The sequence below is a fragment of the Echiichthys vipera genome (genome assembly GCF_963691815.1).
Source record: "Echiichthys vipera genome assembly, chromosome: 4".
Classification (NCBI taxonomy): domain Eukaryota; kingdom Metazoa; phylum Chordata; class Actinopteri; order Perciformes; family Trachinidae; genus Echiichthys; species Echiichthys vipera.
Genome location: NC_139829.1, coordinates 1,384,789 through 1,411,349, shown reverse-complemented (window position 1 = coordinate 1,411,349; position 26,561 = coordinate 1,384,789). Strand labels below are relative to the sequence as shown.

The window sequence follows — 26,561 nt, the reverse complement described above, 5'->3', positions numbered from 1 at the left end:
CACACAATATAGTATAAACAATATAATAATGTGAACGGTATAAACAGGTGGGAACAGTATAAACAGATGGGAACAGTATAAACAGATAGGGAACAGTATACACAGATGGGTGGAGAACAGAAACTACACTAAAATAAAATATGTATATTTAGGGTGGAGCCTGTTATTATTGCACAAGAGTTTAAAGTGGCTTTGTTAAGTTATTTAGATTCTAAATTTTAAATCTGATCAATGTGATCAATATTTGTTACATTTGAGGTAGTTTGTTTTGTTGTTTTATTTTTTGTTATTGACTGCAGTGATAGCTCTAGAAAAGAAGCTATCTCTGAGTCTGTTTGTCCGTGATTTTTGTGACCTGTAGCGTCGGCCTGAGGGTAACAGGTCAAACAGGTGGTTGCTGGGGTGAAAGGGGTCCTTGATGATGTTTTCAGCTCTGCTGAGGTAGCGAGAGCTGGCAATGTCCTCCAGGCTGGGCAGAGGGCACCCAGTGATTTTCTGGGCTGTGTTGATGACCCTCTACAGCGCCTTCCTGTCTGTGGCTGAGCACCCTGCATACCACGCTGTGATGCAGTACGTCAGGATGCTCTCTATGGCGGCTCTGTAGAACATCACCAGCAGCTTCTCCTCCAGGTTATTTCTCCTGAGCACCCTCAGGAAGTGGAGACGCTGCTGGGCTTTCTTAACCACCGCCGTGGTGTTTGCAGTCCAGGAGAGGTCATCGGCCATCTGCACACCCAGGAACCTGATGGAGTGGACCCTTTCCACACAGTCCCCGTGGATGTAAAGGGGGGCTGGGTCCGCTCTGCCCTTTCTGAAGTCCGTACCAGTTCTTTTGTTTTTGTGGTGTTCAGTTGGAGGTTGTTAACTGAACACCACGTCGTCAGTCTGTTCACATCGTCCCTGTAGTCGGACTCGTCTCCCCCTGAGATGAGTCCGACCACTGTGGTGTCGTCTGCAAACTTGATGAAGGTGTTTGAGAGATGGGTCGGGGAGCAGTCGTGTGTGTATAGGGTGAATAGAAGGGGACTCAATACACATCCCTGTGGAGAGCCTGTGCTGAGGGTGATCGCGTTGGAGATGTGAGGGCCAAGTCTGACAGACTGTGGTCGGTTTGTCAGGAAGTCTTTAATCCAGTGGCAGATGGGGGTGGAGAGGCCCAGGTGAGAGAGTTTCTGCACCAGGATCTCTGGAATGATGTGGTTGAATGCTGAGCTGAAGTCCAGGAAGAGCATCCTCACGTAGCTCCCCCTGTGCTCCAGGTGGCTCAGCGCGGTGTGGAGTGCTGTGGTGATGGCGTCCTCGGTGGATCTGTTTGCCCTGTAGGCAAACTGATGGGGATCCAGAGTGGGAGGCAGACAGGCCCTGATGTGCTGAGAGACCAGTCTTTCAAAGCACTTCATGACTACAGGCGTGAGTGCAATGGGTCTGTAGTCATTGGGGCTGTCCACTGCTGTCTTCTTGGGGACGGGGATGATTGTGGAGGCTTTGAGGCAGGGTGGTATGGTGGCCTGTGCCAGGGACTGGTTAAAAATCCTTGTGAAGACTCCAGTCAGTTGGTCAGCGCACGCTCTGAGCACCTTGCCAGGTACTCCGTCGGGGCCGGCCGCCTCCCTGGGGTTCACTGTCCTCAGCACTCGTCCCACTTCATGTTCCTGAAATGACAGTGTGGCGGTGCTGGAGGGAGGGGGGAGTGGTGTGGCTGCTGAGGACCTGTCTGTCTCAAAGCGGGCAAAGAAGAGATTGAGCTCCTCTGCCAGCGAGGCGTCAGTCCTAGCAGTCCCCTGGTTGTTGCTTCTGTAGTTTGTTATGTGATTGATTCCCTGCCACATCTTTCTGGGGTCATTCACAGTGAAGTGGTCTTCAATCTTCCTCTTAAAAGCCGCCTTGGCCTCCCTGATGCCTCTTTTCAGGTCTGACCTGGCCGCACTGTACAGGGCCCTGTCCCCTGACTTGAAGGCGGTGTTGCGGTTTTTAAGGAGGGACTGGACTTCACTGTTCATCCAGGGCTTCCTGTTCGGAAAACCCTGACCCTTTTTTCGACGGTGACGTTGTCGACACACTTCTTGATGTAGGAGAGCACAGTGTCAGTGTGCTCCTTGAGGTTATGGCTAAAGAATAAATCCCATACTGTCCTTGAGAAACAGTCCTGCAGCTGAGAGAGGGCTCCCTCAGGCCACGTTTTTATTGTCTTTGTTAGTGGCTTTGTATTCCTCAGCAGGGTGGTGTAGGTGGGGGTGAGGGACATGCTGAGATGGTCAGATCCAGCAAGGTGGGGGAGGGGTGTCGCTCTGTAGGCATGTTTGATGTTAGAGTAAACATGGTCCAAAGTATTTTCCCCTCTGGTGGCAAAATTCACGTATTGTACGAATTTCGGGAGCACAGTCCTTAAACACGCTTGATTGAAGTCACCGGCAACGGTAAAGACCTCATCCGGGTGGGCGAGCTGCTGTTTGTTTATGGTAGCAAGCAGGAGGCTGAGGGCCGTGCTAACGTTAGCATCCGGTGGGATGTAAACAGCTATCACAATGGCTACAGTGAACTCCCTCGGTAGATAAAAAGGTCTGCACGAGACTGCCAGAACCTCTATATCAGGAGAACAGTGTGTGTCAATGATTCTGCTGTCACAGCACCACTCGTTATGTACGTAAACGCAAAGCCCCCCTCCTCTGCTCAAGCCCCCCTCCTCTGCTCATCATCCTACAGTTATATGTTTTTATTTTCACTACGTCAGACAACTTTTTAAAAGTGTTGTTAATGATGTTTGTATTGTTCTAATCTATTTTGTAATTTTCTCCCTGTAAAAATGGTATTGAGTATATGGAGTATTTTCTTGGGTATCCGTATCGACTTTGAAATCTAGTATTGTGAAAATCCTAGTCCAGCCTAGAAATAAGGAATGCATGGACAAGTTTTTCTGCATCTGTTCCTGATTTTGAAACTTATCCCAATTAACATTGTTATCACTGCTAGCTGCTGCCATTTCAGCTCAAGATTTCTGAGGCAATATTTATTTCCACTTTCATTAAACCTTTTTATTTTTTCTGGTTTTGAGATGTCTGCCTCCACCCCAATACAGTGGAGAGGAAGTGAATTCAGCTTGATGTGTTGTGCCAAATTTTTAAAAAGTCAACTGCTGCAATGTATTTTACCAGAATGTCCTCATTACTAATTTCTACCACAGAGAAATGTTGACAGTGAGTTTGAATAAGGCTAATTTGCAGATCTCAGGCATGACAGGAGTGTAGCTAAGGCCACAATTCATTTGAGAGGCATATAAATATCAGTGTACATTTACAGATTCTTGCATACATTTACAACTATCAGTTCATATTTACAAATATTGAGACAGTTTCACAACTCTACACACACATTTGCAAATAATATTGCTACAGTAATACCCCAATAATTTGAGTTAATAATGTAACACATCACGTGTTTCCTCATTAAAATATATTAGACATGATTTAAATTCAAATCAATCAATATTTCATGTTTTGGCTATTTGTTTGTTATTATTACTTTAAAGCCCAGTTTAGACCAGAGATTTGCAACGGAACTGTTTTCGAGAGGGTCGAGCGAGCAATACAATGAATAAGGAGAGTGAGCGCAGTAATCCAGAACAAAGTAGTGAATCAGGGAATTTAAAAAAGTATTTTCTCAGTTTCATCTCTATAGAAATGCAGCTGTAGCCAGTATCTCACTGTCTCTGTCCTCATTAATATTTTATAATGCTACAAATTATATCCAGCTACGAAAAAAAGCCAGAAAAGTCGGAGGTCAGAACGGAAGCACAGAGAGGCGTTGCTACGGAGATGATACACCGTCTCGTTGCAGTTTCAACTCGTTGCGCTGCGAATCTTTGGTCTGAAATGGGCTTAAGTCATGAGTTCACACTAGTAGAGAATGTCTGAAAATATTGAAAGTAGTATGGTGTGTACTGTTCTACCTCTCTCAACTGCCAGCTTTTTGCTCTGTGTTCAAGTGTGGCTTTGGAACTATTGATAAACTATAAACAATTTGCCTTTAAATTATTTCACGGACCCCTTCATTTTCCACCTCTAATCCAGTTTCTTCCTCTTCTGATGTTCCACAGGAAGTGATGGCTGGCGGCTATACGATTACATCACACGGCATTTCATTGCCACTGTCAGTCAGGACTGCAAGTACCTACAGACCACTATAGACTTCAACATTGGCATGGAGGCCTTCTCATGTAGTGGCAAAACCCTAATATCAGCAGGTAAAGCCAGCTGGTCACACATTCAGCTCACATCTTCAGTTTTGTACACTGGCACTTGTGGCGCCCTTAAAAAGTTGTCAAGAGCTCAGGTTACTGCAAGTTAGATCAACTCTGTAAGACCTACTGTACTTGTACAAGTAGAAGGATGGAGAGGTTGCATTTTTTATCACACACATATTATACCTTACTTTATTGTCATAGCTCATCTTCTCAGTTTATTTTCTCTTGACTTCTAAGTGGTTGCTCGTGACCAACTGCAGAGGCTGCAAACAAGGTGTCCTTTGGCATAATATGTACATGATACATAATTGGTAATAACATAATAATACAAAATGTTGCCTGCATCGATTAGGTTTTGGACAACCTCTCTGCGAACTTGGTCTATTTATAACTGACTCACAAATCACTAAATTAGAACAGCTTCCAACACTCTTATTAAGCAATTTCTTAGAAAAGTTTGCAGTTTTACAAAGCATGATTAAACACTATCTAAAGTAGGTTTTGGAGCCTTTTTACATTTAGAGTCCAGTGCTTCACCCTCTGTAGACTTTCGTTTGGGCTTTCTTTAAGTTATTATCTCAACTTCTCTTTTCCATATCTGTGTGTTTCTGTTTGCACACAGCCATGCAGTCTCATTTTTATAGAAATTGGCAGGGCGTTTACTTGTGAAGTAGGATCAACTGCAGCATACCCTTTTAACTTATGAGTCAATGGGATTCATCATTATACAGGTAGGAACAATTCAGAGGTCATGAATACAAGGTAAACTTTTCTTAATAACAAATTTAAGTAACAACTCTGGGATTTTTGTAAATGAGGCCCATAGTTCTCACAAAGAACTGGGTTGTTCTGTTGCACAGATCATTTAAGACCCTTTTAGAATGAGGAGAAACATGGAGAATGAAAGACAAGGCTGAACATTTGATATTATTTTGATATTTGATAATGATGTAAACTGAGAAGTCATAACATTTCAAAACGACACAACATACCTACAATTACAAAACATGTCAATAGTTTTGCTAATTGGCAAATTGGCACGTCAGCTAGGTTAGCATAATGTGATCTACCCTCTCATTCTTAGCTGCATGAACACTCATTACTCTGAAAAACTTACTTTACATTGTTGACATATACATATTACTACAGTCTTAACTGACTAAGACATCCATTCAATCTTATGGTGAAACCTGATTGAATAAGTCACTGGTTTAAAACTATCCTGTATTTATTATATGTTATTAGGGGCTTTGCGCACAAACTTAATGAGTTGATTTATGAATAGCTGGTGCCACCTGAACTATGCTAAGTGCAGCTGTATTCCCAGGTTACACAGCCGTGATGCCTTGGCAGGGTATTCCTCTGGAAGAGGCCATGCCAGCTTGTGAGCGTGGAGACACTTTTACAGTAGACGAGATCAAGCTGGTGGAAAAGCAGACCAGCCCCCCTGACTACCTGACTGAGGCTGAACTCATAACCCTCATGGAGAAACATGGCATTGGTATACCCCAGCACTCAACACTGTTTAACATAATAAGCTGTGTATATTTTGTAACTGAAATTATTTGTAACAAATGAAGCAGCCTGTGCTACAATACCTGCTGATAAAGACATATTAGTCATATCTAATACAGGTGTGAATATAGTCTAGGAGACAAGTAGAGGACTTTGATGCTGAAATAGTAGAGGTTAATTTATTAAGGTCAACCGTAGAAAAGCAGTCCAAGAATATATCAGGTTGTACAGTTGTTTCTAAGGTTCCTGGGTTTGAAGAAAAATTTGTGCCAAGCGAGTTGATATTGTCTCTAATAGTTATAATTTTATAATTTTGTCATTAAAGAAGGTAATGAAGTCATTCCTACTGAGGGTTATAGATTCCTCCAATTTAGTGGAGCGCCACTTACTTTCCAATTTTTGTGATACTTCATAATTCACGGGTTTGTGAGTTATACCACGGAGCTAACTTCCTCTGTTTCATTATCTTCTTTTTTAAAGGAGCAACAGAGTCGAGTTTTGTTCGTAGTGAGTCTGCACCACTGTCATCAAGGTGATCAATTTCAGAGAAACTAACGTTAGTGCAGGAATCTGGAACATTAGGATAAGGCATTAAATGAAATGTCGCTGGAATTACTTCCTTAAATTTAATTACAGCACTATCAGATAAACATCTAGTGTAGAAACTTTTGCCCAGAGGTGAGTGGTCCTGTAATATGAATTCAGAAGTTATTAAATAATAGTCTGATAAAATAGGATTCATTGATTTCTGCACCATAAGCCAAAACAAGGTCGAGGGTGTGATTAAAACAGTGAGTAGGTTTATGTACACTGACTAAAAACCAATCGAATCTAAGAGAGATAAACGCAATACTAAGGCTCTTATTATCAACGTCCACGTTAATATTAAAATCTCCTACAATGATTACTTTATCAGATTTAAGGACTTAATCTAACAGAAAGTATGAGAATTCAGATAGAAATTCAGTACGGACCAGGAGCACGGTACACTATAACAAGTATAATTGGCTGCACAGTTTCCCCATGTTGAATGTGAAAGATAAAGAACAAGACTTTCAAATGAATTATAATTTAGTTTAGGTTTAGGGTTGATTAATAGGTCTGAGTCATAAATATGAGTATTAATATGATTTGGAGGAGTGGATCCATTTAGGCTAACATATTCTTCATAACGCAGCCAGGTTTCAGTCAGACAGAGTAAATCAATATGGTTATCTGATATCAGATAATTTACTAATACAGCTTTAGATGACAGAGATCTGATGTTTAAAAGTCCACATTTTATTTTATGATTTTGTTGCATTATCACAGATTTGGTGTTGATTTATATCAGGTTTTTCTGTGAAGCTCCTCTTCTGTTAATTTTTGACTTAATTAATTTAGATGATCATTGGGCACACAGCGTTTGTATACTATACTGAGCTGGAAAATGCTCCACAGAGAGCGCAGAGAGGTGTGTAAGACTGAAACTCTGCTTCCTGGGCATCTGTGATAAGGGCAGTGCAGAGAGGTGTATTAAACTGTGACTCTGCTTCCTGATCCCACCACTGGGTTGTTGGTTGTTGGCAGCCTCGCCTCCAGTGCTACAAATACACTACACTTATTACATTTACCATTATCACTAAAGGAGGCAGAGGAGTAGCTAAACATAAGACACTCCGAGCAAGAGAGAGCGGGGGAAGCTATCACCAGCCGTGAAACTAACTGTTGCCTAGTTTACTTAAAGGGCATACCTAAAAGGGTGTACGTAAAGGCCGTAGCGTTAACTGTTAACTGATGTGGCCAGTCTGTGTTGCCTAGGGAATTGACAACCACAAGTATTCAACTGCAGATGGAAAATAATTACAGATGTTGTCTTCTGTCCTGCGACCTCCAGGTACTGATGCCAGCATCCCTGTCCACATTAACAACATCTGCCAGAGGAACTATGTGACAGTAGAGAATGGACGCAAGTTGAAGCCAACAAACCTGGGCATTGTTCTGGTCCATGGCTACTACAAGACAGGTCATTTGCTGATATGTATATGAAATTGGTAGCTTTGTATTAATTGCATGTTTCTAGAACATTTCTAAATCATCTTCTTTCATTTTTGTCAACTAATGCTGGTAGTCCCATACAATCAACCCTTTGAGACATGAAACCAGACAGAATGGTCCAGTTCATTCAAATTCTTGAGCCACAGTGTTCATGAGAATAGAAGTTTTTGAGTGGCTTTTCTTAAATGCTATTAAAATACAAATGATTGGCTGTGTGTGCGTTTTGCAGATGCAGAGCTGGTACTGCCCACCATACGTAGCGCTGTAGAAAAGCAGCTGAACCTGATCGCTCTGGGTAAGGTTAACTACCAGCAGGTCCTGCAGCACACGCTGGATATCTTCAAGAGGAAGTTTCACTACTTTGTGGATTCCATCCCCAGTGAGTTAATTCACAGTATCACAAGCTCCTCCAAGGGACTGTCTGTAATAAGTACAAGATTGTGTAAATCCTTTATGTTGGTTTAAAAAAAGAATAACAAGGATTTGAATCAAACCTCTCGAATAACTAAACATAACAAACATTTTACAGAGTTAGACAAGTACACAGTCACTATCTTTTGTGAATGCAGCTACAAAAACAGGCTTTGGGTTTTAAAAAATATGTCTTCAGACAATAAATATAACTTAATCACTTTTGTCACAATCTATAATACATGTAAGTCATATTTCAATTACTAAAACATCCAAAATCATCACATATAACTATAACTATAACATATATATATATAAATACATTTTATCTAGGCCTAACCTTATGGGAGCTAGGGAATTTTTACAGAACCTCTCCAAAGTAAAAAAGTAAAAATTTAGATGACTCTAACACATTTTGCATTCATTTATACATTGTTCTGGTATACATTGATTTAGCTCAGCTCCCCCAACGTTACTACCCATGTTATAAATTAGAAAGGGAAAATGACTGGCTACAATCGTCTCAATTGTCTTTTTGATAGCCAATGAGAGCTTGTTCTACCAAAGCTGCATAAAGACATGACAAAGCCAACGTCCCGCTGGGGTCTCCAAAACAGAAGGAAGGGTCAGAAGTTAGCCTATGTAGCATGATTTATATTATGTAGTAGTCCTTGCATTTCTCTTCATTAGGATTGTAGTTGCCATTTGATTTAAAAACATCAAGTTTCATGAAGTTGCTATATGTTACTATACGCTACAGTCAGGCTCCAAAGCAAACTAATTGGGTGAATAACTTGTTTATTTTACTATAAGTAAGACACTTCCTTAAAGTCCCAGTGGAGAGAGAGCAACAGACAGAAGATGATGAAGAGGTGCACACACTACACTGCATCACCTGTGTCTCCAAATTGTGTTAATGTGCAAGAAATTATTTTTAATATTCCAGTAAATTAATGTTAACATACGGGGGAGGAAGAATGGTTAAAATTGACAGCATTTATATAGTGCTTTTCTAGCGACAACTTTACAACACATCCTACATACACCCAATCAATCCTTCTATCAGTCAATCAGTTAATCACATTTTGAGTTACATAAACAGCTTTCTGGGTGTGCGGTGTAGAAGCTGTGGGTGGGGATGGTGTGGTGGAGCAGGGTGACATGGGCTTGCGTGTGAGGGTGTGTTTCTTGAGAGTTGTGTAGCAGCTCACACGTCCAGTGTTCCTGCTGTGCTTGAACACAACAGATTGGCCAGAAAAGGGGCATCTCGGCTTCACATTTCCCCATTGAAGTCCATCAGTAGCACCACTTGTGGCTCTGCCTTGGCTGGTAGAGAGGGTGAAGGTGTAGAGGAGGGGTCAGCCTGGCCAGCAGGAAGTGGGTCTTTTGTGGCGTTCCAGATGAACTCAGAGTGCCCAGTCAGAATTATATTTACAGTGGGTACGGAAAGTATTCAGGCCCCCTTAGATTTCTCACTCTTTGTTCATTTGCAGCCATTTGCTCAATTCAAAATAGATCCATCTTATTTCTCATCTACACACAACCCATCATGACAAAGCAAAAACTGATTTTTAGAAATGTTATCCTAAATCATACAATTGTGTATGACAATAATACATTCCAATAATAATACACTTGTGTATGCTTTTCATTTTTTTGTGTATGAAGCTACAGGCTTTACACAGCCATCAACATCACCACACTCTGGGACTAGTTTCAGATGTAAATGGCACTGGTACAATATGGAGCAGGTGGTTGGATAAACAGCATTGAATCATCAAGATAGTCTGATAGATCAAGTGAGCCTCAAAGCATCACTCTTCTGCCAGATGTGCAGCAGAGGTGAATGGATGACTTTAAGGGATGAATCTCTGGACTGATTTTCCTCTTCCACTCTATGGAAGAGTCAGGAGGAGAATCCATTTACCTTTATCAATCAAAATCATGTGTAAAGATCAATCATGTCCTCAGAGAGAAGAGAAGATACAACAAATGGTTCAATTTCTAAAGCAATTGTTAGCGCAGTTAAAGTCCTGAATAAACCAATGTAAATTAACTTCAGACATATGTGACAACTTGGTTTGGTCATATGCAACTAAAGTGCACAGAACCTGTCTGTTCTGTTTTCCAGGCATGGATGAGTTGATGGAGGTCTCCTTTTCCCCCATTGCTGCCACTGGGAAACCCCTATCCCGCTGTGGCAAGTGCCACCGCTTCATGAAGTACATCCAGGTCAGCAGAACAGTAAAAACTGTTATCATATGAAGAATGCATGATTGAAGATTTGATCTGTGTCTGTCAAGGTAAATAATGCACGTACAACACAATCCTCAAAGGTGCTGCATGCTCCAAAATATGATGAAAGGGCAGATTGACCTGAACGTACCATTACTTAGTAATACTACAACAACGTAGTGTCCAACTTAACTTAAGGTTAACTAAACATCCTGTTTTTAAGCAGCTCAACACAAAACCATTGACCTGTCTTGACAACAGACACATTGGTAAGTTACATGTTCCATTCCTCTAAGATCATTCCCTGGATCCTTCACACTTAAAGCAAATCATCTCACTCAATGTTATTGTTTCTAACCCCACATGGAGGAAAATAAAGACTAAAAAAAATCCCCTTCTACTAAGTGGAATAAAAGAGAGATACAAAAAATAAATTCAAAACAATAAATGAAGAGCGAAAAACATTGGGAAGACTCAGACTATATAGTGCGGTCACACTACAGCTTATACTTCAATTTTCTTTGGATATAACAGTCAGGCTATACTGTCCAGCAGATGGTATTTGAGACTGGATGTACTCACAGGCGTTCACAGTCTGTGATTTCAAGAATATTGAAACTTTACAAGGACACAGATTAATTTAAGTCCCTCAAAAAGGCTGGTCTTCCACGGAAAACAAGTGCACGAGAGGACAGGATTTTGCAAAGACTCTAACTTGGGAATCGGTTCAATACTGCAGCTGGAGTTGCTCGCCAGTTCAGTTCTTAACAGGGCATGGATCAGTCTCTGCACACAGAGTCTCATCGGTTAAGACTCTTTGGACAGAAAGACCACTCTGCAGTGACCAAACATTCTGTTGGGCGTAGGACTGGGGAAAGACTGAACCCAAAGTGTGTAAAGAAGTCAGTTCAATTTGGAGGAGGAAGTGTCACGGTTTGGGGGATGTTTTCTTCAGCAGGAGTTGGGCCTCAGGTACAACTACATGGCAGGGTGAATGCAAATGTTTATGTGAAGCTCCTTTAGCAACATGCAATACCTTCACTGCAACTGTCTCCAAATCAGCTGCAATTTTCATGTAAGACAATGCCCTCTGCCACACTGTAAAACAGGTGAAGCACTTCACTGAAGCTCAGAATATTGAAACAATGAAATGGTCAGAGTCCAGATCTAAACCCCATAGAGAATCTTTGGAAAATCCTTGCCAACAAAGTAATGTCTAAGAAACCCACTCTTAATCAAAAAATAAAGGTTTTCGTGGAAGTGCCTTGGTTATTTAAAAAAACATTTTAGTACAGCAGTGGTATAGCCACAGCTGATATTCTATCAAGTTCTGAACAATAAATCAAGAATTTATACTAATATATAAAATAAAGTATAATATAAAATATGTACTCATTTTGATCTCCACTGTATGTGTATACAATGCCCACATTGCTATGACAAAGATTAAAATGGGTCTATGTGATGACTGTTGTTTGTGTCAAACCATATCTTTAATTTGCTCATTTCTGTTCTTATTGACAGTTTCTTATATCATTCTTTAGCCAGTTCAGTATAACCCCTTTCCACATACAGAGCACCACCCCTTTCTATTATGTTCTCCCTATTCATGTAACTCAATTAATTTATAATCAAGGCACCATTTATGTTCCTTTTTGGACAACATGATGTCTGGCTGTTGAGCTCTGACCTTCAAAGTTAGCTAAAAAAAGAGTTTTAAGTGCGTAATCTGAAGCGCTCCCTCTATTACCATTTCCAACTGACGACAGAACCACTTTTATACTCGTGAATAAATCATGAGACTGGAGAGCTTTTTATCATTGTAACTGAATATATGTATAGTGGGTTTTGTGGTACTGTTAAGTGATGTACAAGGTAATCCTTGTATGAAGTCCTCTGGGAGCTGCGTAAGATAAGGAACTTGCGTTTAAATTGCTCCATGTGTATGAGGATGTACATGTGGTCTCTTTGACTCATTACAGTTTTCAAGGATTTTTTTCTGCGTCAGTCATTAAAGTTTATAAGGAATACAGCACATGAAACAGGTGTAGTCATAACTTCTGGATACCATCATGGATATCATGGATGGAGATCTTTTCATATAAATCAGTCATCTGTGTGATTAGTTTGAGCCCTTCTGAAATGCATACATTTCGTCTTTTTGGAGTTCAACAGGAATTCAACTATTCACTACCAAATCAACAGTAGCTATATAATTAAAAGTCAGGGAATGATATTTAACAAAGGTCCCCTGATGGATTTGAACCAGGAACCCACAGTTCATAGTCAAAACATTTACCCCTTCAATAGCAGGTTTTTTCCTGAAATGCCCTGTCTTGTTCTCAGTGGTCCATTAGAATTAATGCAATACAGTTCCCAACATTTCAATTTTACAGATAAAATCCTGAATGAATGAATGCTTTATTTCAAACATGTAAATAAAAAAATAATACAATACAAGTCATCCCAAAAGCAATTTCAGTCAAAAGCAACTGGACTTGGTTATTTGTCTAGGAAGACGTTTCACCTCTCATCCAAGAGGCTTCATCAGTTCATGTACGCATCTGACCAGGCTGGGACTGGTCCGACTAACTGGTGTGGAGATCCCGGTATTTAACCTTTCACAAGATCAATGATGTCACTGGAACCCTTTGTGCTCCAAGTGCCATCGACCGCCATTAGAGTGACAGTCATTGGTGGGAAGTAGGTTTCGACTTCGTTAGTGCTCTATTGAGTCTTAAGGACAGTCGTTGGAGTCACAGGAGGCAATTTGTGAACAGTTGTTCTTTGAAGGTTGGATTGTTGAATCTCCTGGGAAGTGATGAAAGGGCATCATTGTAAATTGGAGATAAGTGGTGTCTCAGACCTCCTCCTCTGTTTAGCGATGGTTTCTCTACTTTTACATAGATGGCTTTTTTTCCTCCTCTTTTAAACCATCTGTCCTCTCTGTCCAGGATGTGGACATTGTTGATATCAAATGAGTGGGCTTTCTCCTTGAGATGTAAGTAGACAGCAGAGTCCAGGCCTGAGGAGTTAGTTCTCCTGTGTTGGGCCATGCATTTATGCAGGGGTTGTTTTGTTTCTCCAATGTAGAGATCTTTGCATTCCACGTTGAATTGGACAGCATAAACCAGATGGCTTTTGTGGGTGTGTGGTGTTCTGTCCTTGGGATGTACTAGTCTATGTCTCTGACTCTCACACAGGACAACTCCTTACACAACCGAACAAATCTCAAACCAGACCACATTAGCCAACTTCTGGATTTGTGCCTGAGCACCACATATTTCCAGTTTAATGGCATTTTTTACAGACAAAAACGCGGCTGTGCCATGGGTTTACCAGTATCCCCTATTGTGGAAAATCTATACATGGAGGAGGTAGAGGACAAGGCTTTGAACTCCTTCAAAGGAGTAACCCTAAGCCATTGGTTCAGATATGTGGACGACACATGGGTTAAAATAAAATCCAAAGAAGTGCAAACTTTTACCGAACATATGAACTCAGTGGACAGAAACATCAAGTTCACCAGAGAAGAAGTGAAGGACAACAGTTTGCCTTTCTTAGACTGTGACTCCATATGAGAATGACAGGAACCTCCACATTAGGGTATACAGAAAATCCACTCACACAGATCAGTATCTACTGTTTGACTCCCACCACCTCTGGAACACAAGCTTGGAGTTATTAGAACCCTGCAACACAGAGCTGATAACGTACTCACCAGCTCACAGGCCCAAGGGAAAAACCGCAGGCACCTGAGAGGCGCCCTCACAACTTGTGGCTACCCCAGCTGGACCTTTGTGAAAACAGCAGCTACTTCCAGAAAGAAAACCAAAGTGGTTGAAAAAGAAAATGAAAACAAGAGAAACAATATAGTCATTCCTTATGTATTCTGGGGTATCAGAGAAACTCAGGAGGATCTTCAACAAACACTGCACCCCTGTGTATTTCAAACCCAGTAACACACTCAGACAGAGACTAGTAAATCCCAAGGACAGATCACCACACACCCACAAAAGCAATCTGGTTTATGCTGTCCAGTGCAACAAGGAATGCAAAGATTTCTACATTGGAGAAACAAAACAACCACTGCATAAACGCATGGCCCAACACAGGAGAGCTAACTCCTCAGGCCTGGACTCTGCTTTCCACTTACATCTCAAGGAGAAAGTTCACTCCTTTGATGACAACATCCTGTCCACATCCTGGACAGAGAGGACAGATGGTTTGAAAGAGGAGTAAAAGAAACCATCTATGCAAAAGTAGAGAAACCATCGCTAAACAGAGGAGGAGGTCTGAGAAACCACTTATCTCCAAATTACAATGCTGCCCTTTCATCCCTTCCCAGGAGATTCAACAATCTAACCTCAAAGAACAACTGTTCACAAATGGCCTCCTGTGACTCCAACTACTGTCCTTAAGACTCAATAGAGCATTAACGAAGTCGAAACCTACTTCCCACCAACGACTGTCACTCTAACGAAGGTTGTTGGCACTTGGAGCACAAAGGGTTCCAGTAACATCATCGGTCTTGTGAGAGGTTAAATACCGGGATCTCCAAACCAGTTAGTTGGACCAGTCCCAGCCTTGTCAAATGCATACATGAACTGATGAAGCCTCTTGGATGAGAGGTGAAACGTCTTCCTAGACAAATAACCAAGTCCATTTGCTTTTGACTGAAATTGCTTTGGGGATAACGATGACCTCGACAAATGAGAACATTCACCTGCAATACAATACAAGCTACAGATGAGTTTGACTGACAGTTAGCGTTAGCCGTTTCAGCTAAGTAAAGATGAAAGTGATGTTAGCGATCAGGAGAAATGTAGCCATTTGGGCGTGTGTTTTAATGCCGTTGAACTCCTTTCTCTCAGCCCATGGAGTGAATGCTTGGCCTATATTGACTCTGGTTTTTGCCCGTCTCCGGTCACTCAGCCGCTGGAACAAATAACGCCCCCTTCACTGCGGCTCCGAAGCAGCCTACAGCAGCTGCGCCGAAAAATAATCTCCTTATGTTTGAATATCATAGCCCATCTGGTCATGTGCCACATTTTTGGTATAATATGATTAATCCTAGTAGCAAGAAGTATTTTACACTCTGTTTTGAATACTTATTGGCCTTTTGTAACATGTTAATTGTAATGATTGAGGAAGCCTTTTGATTTGAATGTTATTAGGGGAGAGTGAGAACCTTTAACTGTTTTATAAATCTCTGGAAGAAGTTTGTATAATGCAGCTTCCCAAGGTTTTTCTAAATTTTATCCATAGATTTATTGAAGATGCTAAGATTAGCTAAGAACATCCCTGATCTATTAGCATATCCCTATATTTTTGTGTTTTTGTCTAAATAAATATTTTCTGCATTCTGAGATAGGAGTGTGTTTAGGGCAGTTCTAGTTCTTATAACTTTGTGTCTGTTTGAATTGCAACCATTACATTTATGTTCAGATTCAGCTTTTTGTAATTCCTACTCAAGCCGTTTCTGTTCTTTCAACCTATTTTTCAGTATGTTATAGTTAAGCCCCTTAAATAAGCCTTAGTTGTTTACCATAAGTGTGAGGGATTTGTGTATTCACTATCGTTCTCCTTTATAAAAAATTGTAATTCTTTTTGACCTGTGTCTGCAATGTACATACCCCAAAAGACAGGGGCATAGTCTGATATATGAATAATTCCAATTTTACATTCTTCAATTTGATCTATGTAGGATTGGGGAATGAGAGTGGGTGGTTAGCACTGTCGCCTCACAGCAACAGGGTTCCTGGTTGGAATCCGAGCTGGGGCCCTTCTTTGTGGAGTTTGCATGTTCTCTCCGGGTTTTCCAAGCTTCCTCCCACAGTCCAAAGACATGCACGTGTTAGGTTAATTGATGACTCTAAATATTGTCCGTAGTTGTGAATGTGAGTGTGAATTGTTGTTTGACTCCATCTGTCTCTATATGCCCTGCACTGGCATCCTGTCCAGGGTGTACCGCGCCTCACACCTGGTGTCAGCTGGCCTCAGCTCCAGCCCTCCGCCAGGGACAAGCAGTTGAAGATGATGGATGGGGCACTATATTGTATTGAATTGAATTGAATACACTGATGACAGAGGCTACTTGCCCATCATCTGATAATTCAAACAAAATTCACACAACCATACACAGCGCAGGGAGCAAGGACACTTTGAAATGCAGGGATTGAAACGTCAGTCTTCTGAATGTAGGACGACCTGCTCTACCGCTGAGTATCAGCCACCCTTTGAGGGCAAACATTTATATCTCATAGTCTTATATCTCATAAAACTATTTGGTACATAAAAAATCTGAAAGTCACTTTTTCTGGCTTCACCCAGGGATGTTCTGTTCTTTGTCTGTGTCTTTTGCTTGTCTTTTGACCCGTGCAAGGTTAAACGGTGGCTCTACCCAGATTATTTGGGTCGCTGTTATGTCATTCATTCATCGAGTGCAGCCTTTGTGAGATAGAATTAATTGTAACCCTAGTTCTCTTAGCACAGGCAGATCCCTCTACCTAGGGGCCCTGTCTCTCCTATGTCGCTTGCTGAAGAGGGTGTAGGATAGCAAACAGAAGATACATATTTAAAAAAAAAATAATCTTGATTTCAGAAAAAAAAAAGGGTGCAGTCAATTATGAAATATAAACATTGCCCATCTGCAGTGAAACTCAGAGCAAGCATCTGAACATGTGCACAGAATTTGGTTACAATAGTGTTAACCAATTTTGATATTATGTAAAATTGAGTTTACCACAAGTGTGAATCATAAATCATGATAATAGAAGTAACAAAAGAAGTCTGGTGGTCATAAAAAGGAGACTCTGCCCCAGAAGGCCCAGTTTGCCATAGAGCCAATTAGTCTATTTTCACATTTTTCACCAGCAACAGTATAACTGGTCATCAGTAAAACAACTGTTTGATTTAGTGTGCATTCTGGTTTAAACTGCAAATTACTGTAGCTACAAGACCAACTACAAACACCCTCAAAAAGATGACAATACCAGCCTTATTTTTGCCTCTGATAAATGGATACAGTACAAGATCTCTGAGGTTGGTTAGGCGAGAACTTAATGTTCACCCCTTGTTGTTTTGCCTGCCCAGTCTGTAGGATGCACTTGGAAGTGAATATTTCCTTAAATTCCATCTGATCCTAATGCATATCTGCAGGCCAAGCCCAGCAGGCTCCACTGCTCCCACTGTGACGAGACCTACAGTCTTCCCCAGAATGGAGCCATCAAGCTGTACAAGGAGCTTCGCTGTCCTCTAGATGACTTTGAGCTTGTGCTGTGGACCTCTGGGGCCAGGGGCAAGAGCTACCCCCTGTGTCCGTACTGCTTCAGCAACCCGCCTTTCAGGGACATGAAGAAAGGTAGGGTAAAACTCTAAAACTACTGCACCCTCCCTCCCTCACTCACAGTGCGTTTCAGGAGGACAGTACCAGGTTCAGTCGAAGGGCGCTTTCACACCTGATAGTCCTTTTCTGTTCCACTTCCCTGGTGCGCACTGGTTGTGAAAATGAATAGTTGAGGTTTTTTTTGCCAGCTGGTCTGGTTCAGTTTCACCCCTATTCATTTGATCTGGTCTGAATCAGTTGATGACGTGATGAAGTGAACCAAAATGTAGCTGCACTTCAGCTCAATAAAGGTTTGGGACAAAAAGGGGGAAAAAAGCACGTCGTTGGTCCTCTGTTCTTACATTACTACTCCAGGTTTGTCTGCGGTGACTCATGCTGGTGTGTTGTTGTTATCGTGATGACAGGGGAGGTACTTAATCATTATGTAAATCACGTAGCTGCCTACAGAAGCTGGGTTGGTCCAAAAATGCACAGTGCTTTCTGCAGAGAGTGTGGACCCAGGTCCGATCCCGTTCTCACCACAAACGAACCGCACCGGAGTTTAGAAGCGGACCGAGACCACCTCTTCTACCAGTTCTCGGGCGCTTATTTGGTCCACTGCGGACCCAAGTACAATCACTGCTTTCCCACCTGCACAAATGAACTCTAGCAAATGAGGGAACGCACTAAAGTTCGATTCAACCGCACTAAATAAGGATGGTGTGAAAGCACCCTCAGAGTGACTGACTGCGTAATGAGCTGCTCTCTCAGTAAATCAGGAACTGAATATACACATGAATTGTGATCAAAAAATCAATGAAAACCAAAGCACACATTTGCACGGCACCCAATTCTGAAATAAATCTGGCACTTGTCTTTTATAGTTTTCTGACTGTCTGACCTCTGTTTCTCTCAGGTATGGGATGCAATGGATGTACCCATCCATCATGTCAGCACTCTCTCAACTCTCTGGGTATCGGACAGTGTGTGGAGTGTGATAGCGGGGTTTTGGTGCTGGATCCCATCTCTGGACCGAAATGGAGGATGGCCTGTAATAAATGCAATGTGGTGGTGCACTTCTTTGAACATGCACACAGAGTGCAGGTAATAAAATTAATCTTAATGTCTCTCCAGTTAGATATCTTTGTTGACATCTTTGTGTATATGTATATTGACTGAGATTGAGAATCAAGAAATTGCATTTGCTGTTACTTTAATGTGCAATACTCAAATTAAATTGTGGACTATTTTCCCTTCTGCAAATGATAATATCTGATAACCTAATATCACCAGACTGAAAATAAGACGGAGACAAATCTCCTCTCGTAAATATATATATATATATATATATATATATATATATATATATATATCCTTGATGTATTCCTGGAGCTTGGATGTTTCGTCCTGGATAGTGGCTCTCACGCTCATCAGTCCACGGCCTCCTTCCTTACGGCTTGCGTACAGTCTCAGGGTTCTGGATTTGGGATGGAACCAAATATGTATATGTATATATATACATGTGTGTATATATATATATATATATATATATACATACATATGTATATATATACATATATATATATACACACATATATATGTTTGTGTATATATATATGTATATATATATATGTGTGTATATATATATATATATATAAATAAACAAGGAGGAGCCAACATGGGAGGACAAGCCCCTACACGGCATGTACCACCGGAACATCACTGAAGTGGCTGATCTCAAGAAGTCCTACCAATGGCTAGAAAGGGCTGGCCTACGGGACAACACTGAGGCACTCATCATGGCTGCACAGGAGCAGGCCCTGTGTACCAGAGCAATAGAGGCCAAGATAGACCACACCAGACAAGACCCAAGGTGTAGGTTGTGCAAAGAGGCACCTGAAACGATCCAACACATAACCGCAGGGTGCAAGATGCTGGCAGGGAAAGCATACATGGAACGGCATAACCAAGTGGCTGGCATAGTGTACAGAAACATCTGTGCAGAGTATGGACTGGAAACCCCAAGATCCAAATGGGAAACTCCTCCAAAGGTGGTGGAGAATGAGCGAGAGAAGATCCTGTGGGACTTCCAGATACAGACTGACAGGATGGTAATGGCAATCCAACCAGATATCGGGGTGGTGGATAAAGCACAAAGGAAAACTGTGGTGATGGATGTGGTGATACCAAGCGATGGGAACATCCGCAAAAAGGAACACGAGAAACTTGAAAAGTACCAGGGGCTCGGAGAGGAGCTGGAGAGAGCCTGGAAGGTAAAGGTGACAGTAGTGCCCGTAGTGATCGGAGCACTAGGGGCAGTGACCCCCAAGCTGGAGGAGGCTACAGCAGATTCCTGGAACAACCTCAGACATCTCGGTCCAGAAAAGTGCAGTGCTCGTAACAGCAAAGATACTGCGCAGAACCCTCAAGCTCCCTGGCCTCTGGTAGAGGACCCGAGCTTAGAGAGAGGGTCAACCACCTGCGCACCCGCAGAGGGGGAGGAGCAGATTTTTTTTTTGGAATATATATACTTTGATATATATGAATAATAAAAAAATATGAAACTGACATCTAAAACATTGAGGACTCCTCATGAACACACACACACACTGTAAAAGCAGTGGAGACAATCCAGGCCCACTTTTTTCAGTATTCAGCACCTTTAATTCTCCTGTGAAGCAAAACCAGGGCTACTTTCATCGTAAAATGTTTTGCAATGTTAAATTATTTCTCATCATGCAATAAGGTGCACATGGTTTTAAATCAGGAATTCAAAGGAAAAGTCTGGCATTACACATCATTTTCTTGTTATCAATAAAGAGAAGACCCAAACCAACAATGTGTTAGTCTATCTCTCAATACTGTCTGATTGCCCTACGCTGTCTGTGGCTCTCAGCCCCAAGTCCATTTGTTGGAACTGTAGAATTTAAAGATGGATGACGCATCTCTAAATGTGAACCTGCTGGTAGCACTGAAGGAAATGTCAGGGGATCATCAAATCAATTTAAATTCATCCCCTGGGAACTAAAGTGAAATCAGTATTGATATTATAGATATAAAAACGTACGCTCTGTAAGCTGTTTGTTGTGGAGTAATTAGAACTCTGCTCTTTAGTCCACCATCCTTCAGTATTGATGTCTTGTGATTTTCCTGAAGATTTGATTGTGACAGCTCCTACAATGTCTTACATTGCTGCGGTTCTTCTCTCATGTAGGTTGCTCAGGAGAGCTGTGATGCCTGTGATGCCTCTCTGGTTGCTGTTGATTTCAACAAGACTCGCACTCCACTTCCTACCAGCGAGACTCAACACACTGGCTGTGTTTTCTGTGATCCGGTCTTCCAAGATCTGGTGGAGCTCAAACATGCCACCATGAGGCATCGGGGTGGTGGTGCGAGACGAGGAGGACGTGGACGGGGCAGGGGACGCCGTGGCAATCCTAAAAAACCTAAAGACAAAATGGCTGCTTTGGCAGCTTACTTTGTATAGTGTCCGTGCTTAGTGTGTTCTGTTATGTGCTTGACACGTAGTTTTTAGGCGTATATGTGAGTTAATGGACTGCTGTTTTACATGTCTATTAAATTATACTGAAGTCAAATATGTATTTACAATGTTTTGTCTTTGTTCACATTACAAAAAAAATGTCATATTGTTCTCGATTTTAAGATGCTGTTTTCTGGGAAATGTAATAGAAATGATTTATTTTCTGTGCCACATTTTCAACACAAATTATAACACTTTGAGCTTTTGGCTCAAATCCTGACAGGCAATTAGCTTTGGTAATACAATCGTGTATTGTGCTATCGGTGATTCCGTCCAGTCCACTTCACCAAGTTGTCTACCAGTGTCCTGTCCCTCACTTATACACCCAACAACAGCTGCGTCGTCAGAAAACTTTTGCAGGTTACACGACTCAGTGTTGTACTGAAAGTCAGTGGTTTATAAGGTGAACAGGAAAGGAGACAGTACAGTCCCCTGTGGAGCTCCTGTAGCACTAACCACCACATCAGACAGAACACTGCTCATACGGACAAACTGCGGCTTGCCTGTCAGGTAGTCAGTAATCCAGGAGATCATTGTGTCACCCGCAGCTTCTCCCCCAGTAGCAGTGGCTGAATGGTGTTAAAAGCACTAGAGAAATCAAAGAATGTGATTCTCACAGTACCTCCTCCACCATCCAGGTGCAAATGGGCTCGTTGCAGCAGGTAGATGACAGCGTCATCAACTCCCAAGTGGGGCTGGTAAGCAAATTGCAGAGGTTCTAGCAGGACTCTCACCTGCGGCATCAGGTTGACCAAAACTAGTCTCTCCAGCACCGTCATGACGTAAGATGCGAGGGCCACTGGTCGATAGTCATTGAGGTCTGTTGGTGTCGACTTCTTTGGAACAGGAATTAGGCAGGAAGTCTTCCAGAGCACTGGTATTCTCTCCTGACCAAGAATCAGGTTGTAGAGGTGTTGTAGGACAGGAGACAGCTGGCTGGCACATGTCTTCAAGATCCTGGGGCTGATACCGTCAGGGCCTGCAGCCTTATGCTGGTGGAGTCTCTCCAGCTGTCTCCTAACCTGGCCTGCAGTCACAGTCATGCGGGGGAGGCTGCTGGTGTCTTCAGTGGAGGACGAGGAGGTGGAGGTGGAAGAAGTGGAAGAGGAGGAGAGGTGCTGCACAGGAGAGCTCACAGCAGGGGATTGAGGGGGGAGGGAGGGAGCATTTGGGGCAGTGAGGGTGTGTGGGGGTCTGGAGGTGTCATGGAGACAACAGAAGGCTGTGAGCTGAACCTATTGAAGAATCTGTTCAGCTCGTTTGCCCTCTCCAGACTGCCTGATGACTGTCTGCCGCTCACCTTAAACCCAGTGATCTGCTTCATACCAGTCCACACATCACTCACATTGTTCTGCTGGAGTTTGGCCTCAAGCTTCCTCCTGTAGGCATCTTTACAGGTCTTCAGCATATCCCTGAGTTCATGCTGCACTCTCCTCAGTTCTTCCCTGTCTCCAGACCTGAACGCCCTCTTCCTCTTGTTGAGAAGGGCTTTCAGGTCATTGGTGATCCACGGCTTATTATTAGAGAAGCAGCTCACAGTCAGGGTTGGCATGGTGGTGTATTCACAGAACCTAATGTATTCTGTGATGCAGTCGGTCATGCTGTCCAGATCCTCTCCATGTGGCTCAACAAGTGCATCCCAGTCTGTCGACTCAAAGCAGTCCTGTAGTGCGTCAGCGGCCTCCTGAGTCCACCTCCTCACGCTCCTAGTGTGGACAGGCTGCCGCTGAACAAGGGGAATATACTTAGGGGTCAGCAGAACCAGGTTGTGGTCAGATCTTCCAAGAGGGGGGAGGGCTGTGGGACTGTATGCATCCTTAGCATTTGCATACAACAGATCCAGTGTGTTACAGTCTCTAGTGGGGCAGTCAACATACTGGTGAAATGTTGGGAGGGTTTTATCCAGTGAGACGTGATTAAAATCCCCAGTGATGACAATAAATGCGTTAGGATGCAGCGTCTGTATCTGGGCAACAGCGAAGTGGATGACGTCACAGGCCAGCGCTGCATCAGCTGAAGGAGGAATGTACACACCGATAATGATGGCAGACGTGAATTCCCGGGGCAAATAATAAGGCCTTATCCCCACAGTCAACAGTTCAATGTCCGGGGTACAGAGACGTTTCTTCACGTGAACGTGTCCGGGATTACACCACCTCTCACTCACGTACAGTGCAATCCCTCCTCCTTTTTTCTTTCTGCTGCTTGCCACGTCCCTGTCCGCCCGAACAGTGCTGAAGCCGGGAATCGCCACACTATGGTCACGTTTCCCATGACGATCGCCGGTACAGCCGGTCTGTGTCTCCTCCTCTTCACCCTCCGTTTCACTCCAGCTCTGAAGTCACAGCGTCTCCTCCGCAGCTCCTTCAGGACCTCAGGTCCTGCTCCAGGCAGCAGTACAGGTTCACACAGCGCAATCAGCTGGTCGCGTGTGTAAAAGATGCGCTCAGTGATGCGCTCCTGACCCTCCGTAGCAAGGGTTAGCAAAGCCATCACAAAAAGTGCGGTGAAAGTTCAAAAAAAGAAAAAAAAGAAAGGTGTTCGTCCTCTCCCAGTCTCCGGAGGAGAATCACCAAAAGTTCAGCAAAAACCAGAACACAAACTCAACAAAAACATTTTTTTAAACTTAAAAACCCACGGGAGCTGCTGTTACAGGCTGCCACATAGTACGGCGCCATAGCAACAGAAGAAGTCATTCAAGGGTAAAAAAAAAAAAAAAAGATTAAGGTTTGTGGTTCATGTTATTAGTTAACTGTGTTGATCAGTTGGTCCCTTAATTTCATTATGAACTGGAAAATAATTTTACACTTCTCAATGGCATAAAATATCTCAAAAGTTGTCCTCTGCAGCAATTCTCCATCATTTTGAGGGTGCAGATGTGAGTGAAGTGTGAAGTGTACAATCCATCTCCCACCTGATGATGAGTCTTTAAATCTTTATATGGAACAGTCAAACTACCTTTCATATTGCCAGCTCCATATTTCAAGAGCAGCCTTCTCCCATTGGTCACGGCTGGGAACTAGTGAATGGACAGTGTCGACCAGTGCGTCACACCCTGTCCCCCTTGCCCCGGCAGCTCCCACCTCATGACATCTCAGATGAGAGTAGCAGTGATGATGAGAGGAGTCAGTGTGGAGATTCAACAGATGGAGAGTCTTTTTTAATTAACTCAATAATAATGATTAAAATATCGTAATGTTCTGTCATTAAAAACTCCAAGCTAAATAATCTTCTCTGTGTCCCTGCTTTCATTGGTTCCACTGCAGACATCTGATGGCCTATGTGCAGTGCTTGGAAGGATACTTCCCAGTACTTACATTACTCCATCTAAGTAGTATATTAAATACTTCAATTACATCAGCGCTGTTTTACATTTTATCAAGTGTGAATCAAGTTGCTATTTCTGGAAAACATGAATTGTCCAACTCAATAAAAATACCCTAAGTTATTCAACATTGAACAAATTTCTGAATCCACATTCATCTCTGCTCTCCTCTACTACAACTAAAATTAACTTAGTTTCTTACACAGACGCTGATGATCAGCAGACTTTAAAGAAAGGCTTCATAATTTCATATTCATCCATATCAGTGAATCATGCATAAAGTAGTCCCATACACTGGGAGAAAAGGAAATAAGAAATGACATGACCCTTAAAATAATGATTCACTTATATGACAGTTAAGCAAAAGATGATTTACGATTATAACAGTTAAGTACAATTATGATTTATTAACATAACAGTTCAGTAAAATGATGATTTACTAATATAACAGTTCAGTAAAATGGTGATTTACTTTATAACAGTTCAGTAAAATGGTGATTTACTAATATTACAGTTCAGTAAAATGATGATTTACTAATATAACAGTTAAGTAAGCAGTGATATACTCTGTTGGCTGTTCAAGGACAAATAAACAAGAGAGGTAAACAGTCACTGATTCCATGTGCAGAACTTTTTGAATGATATGGCGAGCCTCTATGAAGTTGGGATTTAGTTAGGATCTACACCCCTGCCTACATGCAATGTCAGCAAAACCCATGACGTAACTTCATCGGATAAACTGAAATATTATACATTTTGTTAATGCATAAGATCATCTCACAGGAATGCCATGTAACAATAGCTGGTGACACACTGTAAATCTTAACATTGGCTTTAATAAAAGGTATTAAGTGCACCAAACTCAGTTTTTATTAACATGTTGTTAACACTCATTTAGAATAAGTTACTTGTACATTGGGGATGAAAAACCTTCCAAACTCAGTATGCTCAAGTTGTATTAATTTAGAAAAAACAAGTCCTGGGAACTTGTGCCTTTTCAAGAGTAAATGTACTTAGTTACATGTAACTATGTGCATTTACTCTTATACTTAAACACCCTACATATTAGAGGTGTTGGCACATTTTCTTAAGTTACTTTCTATTTCTTCTGCCTTACACTTCAGAGGAAAATGCTCCTCTAGTTTTGTTACTTCATTTCTTTTCTTGCTTTTACATAACATTATCGGCACAATTGTATTGTTTACAAGAAAAAACAAATATCATAAATCTGTAGTTTTATCGTAAATTAAGCAATTAAAAACTGTGGATCTAAACAGAAGTCTGTCAGTGAGCGAGCAGGGCTGGCAGTGCCACAATCTGCCACTGCGCCCTCCCCTCCCCCAAACGTCTCAACATTTGCACATGCGCACTGACTGCACAGGTCATCAACCACCTGCCCCTTGGCGCGCCGCGCGGTAGTGGAGTGGACATGATGTCGTTGGACTACAACACGGCAGCAACCGCCATCATTTCAATTTTCGGATTCATCACTCTGCTGCTGCTGGGAACGTTGGTTTGGTAAGTCCATGCTTGACTAAAAGGGGAACTATGCAAGTCTGTTCGCTTTTCTGCTGTTTCGCTAACCGTCCTCTCGGCCAATGCATTTGTTTTCAATGAAATTTGCGAAAAAACAATCGATAGAGCCATTGATAACATTGTCTATCATGTTCGATGTTACGACGTGTGTCTCTCTGTAGTCTTATCCGTCATAAACAAGAGATTGGGGGTTACAGGCCGCGTTTGTGTAGCAGTGCTAACGTTACCAAGTCTAGCGCTGGGGGAGGGGGTCGTTTCTGCTTTTCTCAAAAATCGGTTTCAAATTTTCTATTGGAGGTAATGGGCAGTTGGAGCGGGACTCTCTTCGCTCAGAAGCTTGCTGATATTTAATCTGTGCATGCCTAAATATTAAGTGTTAACAGTTGAATTGTTT

The 26,561-nt window shown here is 42.1% G+C and overlaps 1 protein-coding gene across 1 annotated transcript in view; it reads left to right on the top strand.

Annotated features, from left to right (window-relative positions):
• Window positions 1-21,252, top strand: part of top3b (DNA topoisomerase III beta) — a gene marked incomplete at its 3' end in the record, with an annotated part of 93,418 nt that extends 72,166 nt beyond the window's left edge. The window contains exons 11-18 of the mRNA XM_083912407.1: window positions 4,094-4,240; window positions 5,568-5,741; window positions 7,632-7,760; window positions 8,022-8,171; window positions 10,335-10,435; window positions 17,600-17,801; window positions 18,682-18,869; window positions 20,980-21,252. Of these exons, the coding sequence (XP_083768533.1) occupies window positions 4,094-4,240; window positions 5,568-5,741; window positions 7,632-7,760; window positions 8,022-8,171; window positions 10,335-10,435; window positions 17,600-17,801; window positions 18,682-18,869; window positions 20,980-21,252 (1,364 nt within the window). The remainder of the gene's footprint in view (window positions 1-4,093; window positions 4,241-5,567; window positions 5,742-7,631; window positions 7,761-8,021; window positions 8,172-10,334; window positions 10,436-17,599; window positions 17,802-18,681; window positions 18,870-20,979) is intronic.
• Window positions 21,253-26,561: the final 5,309 nt, after the last annotated feature.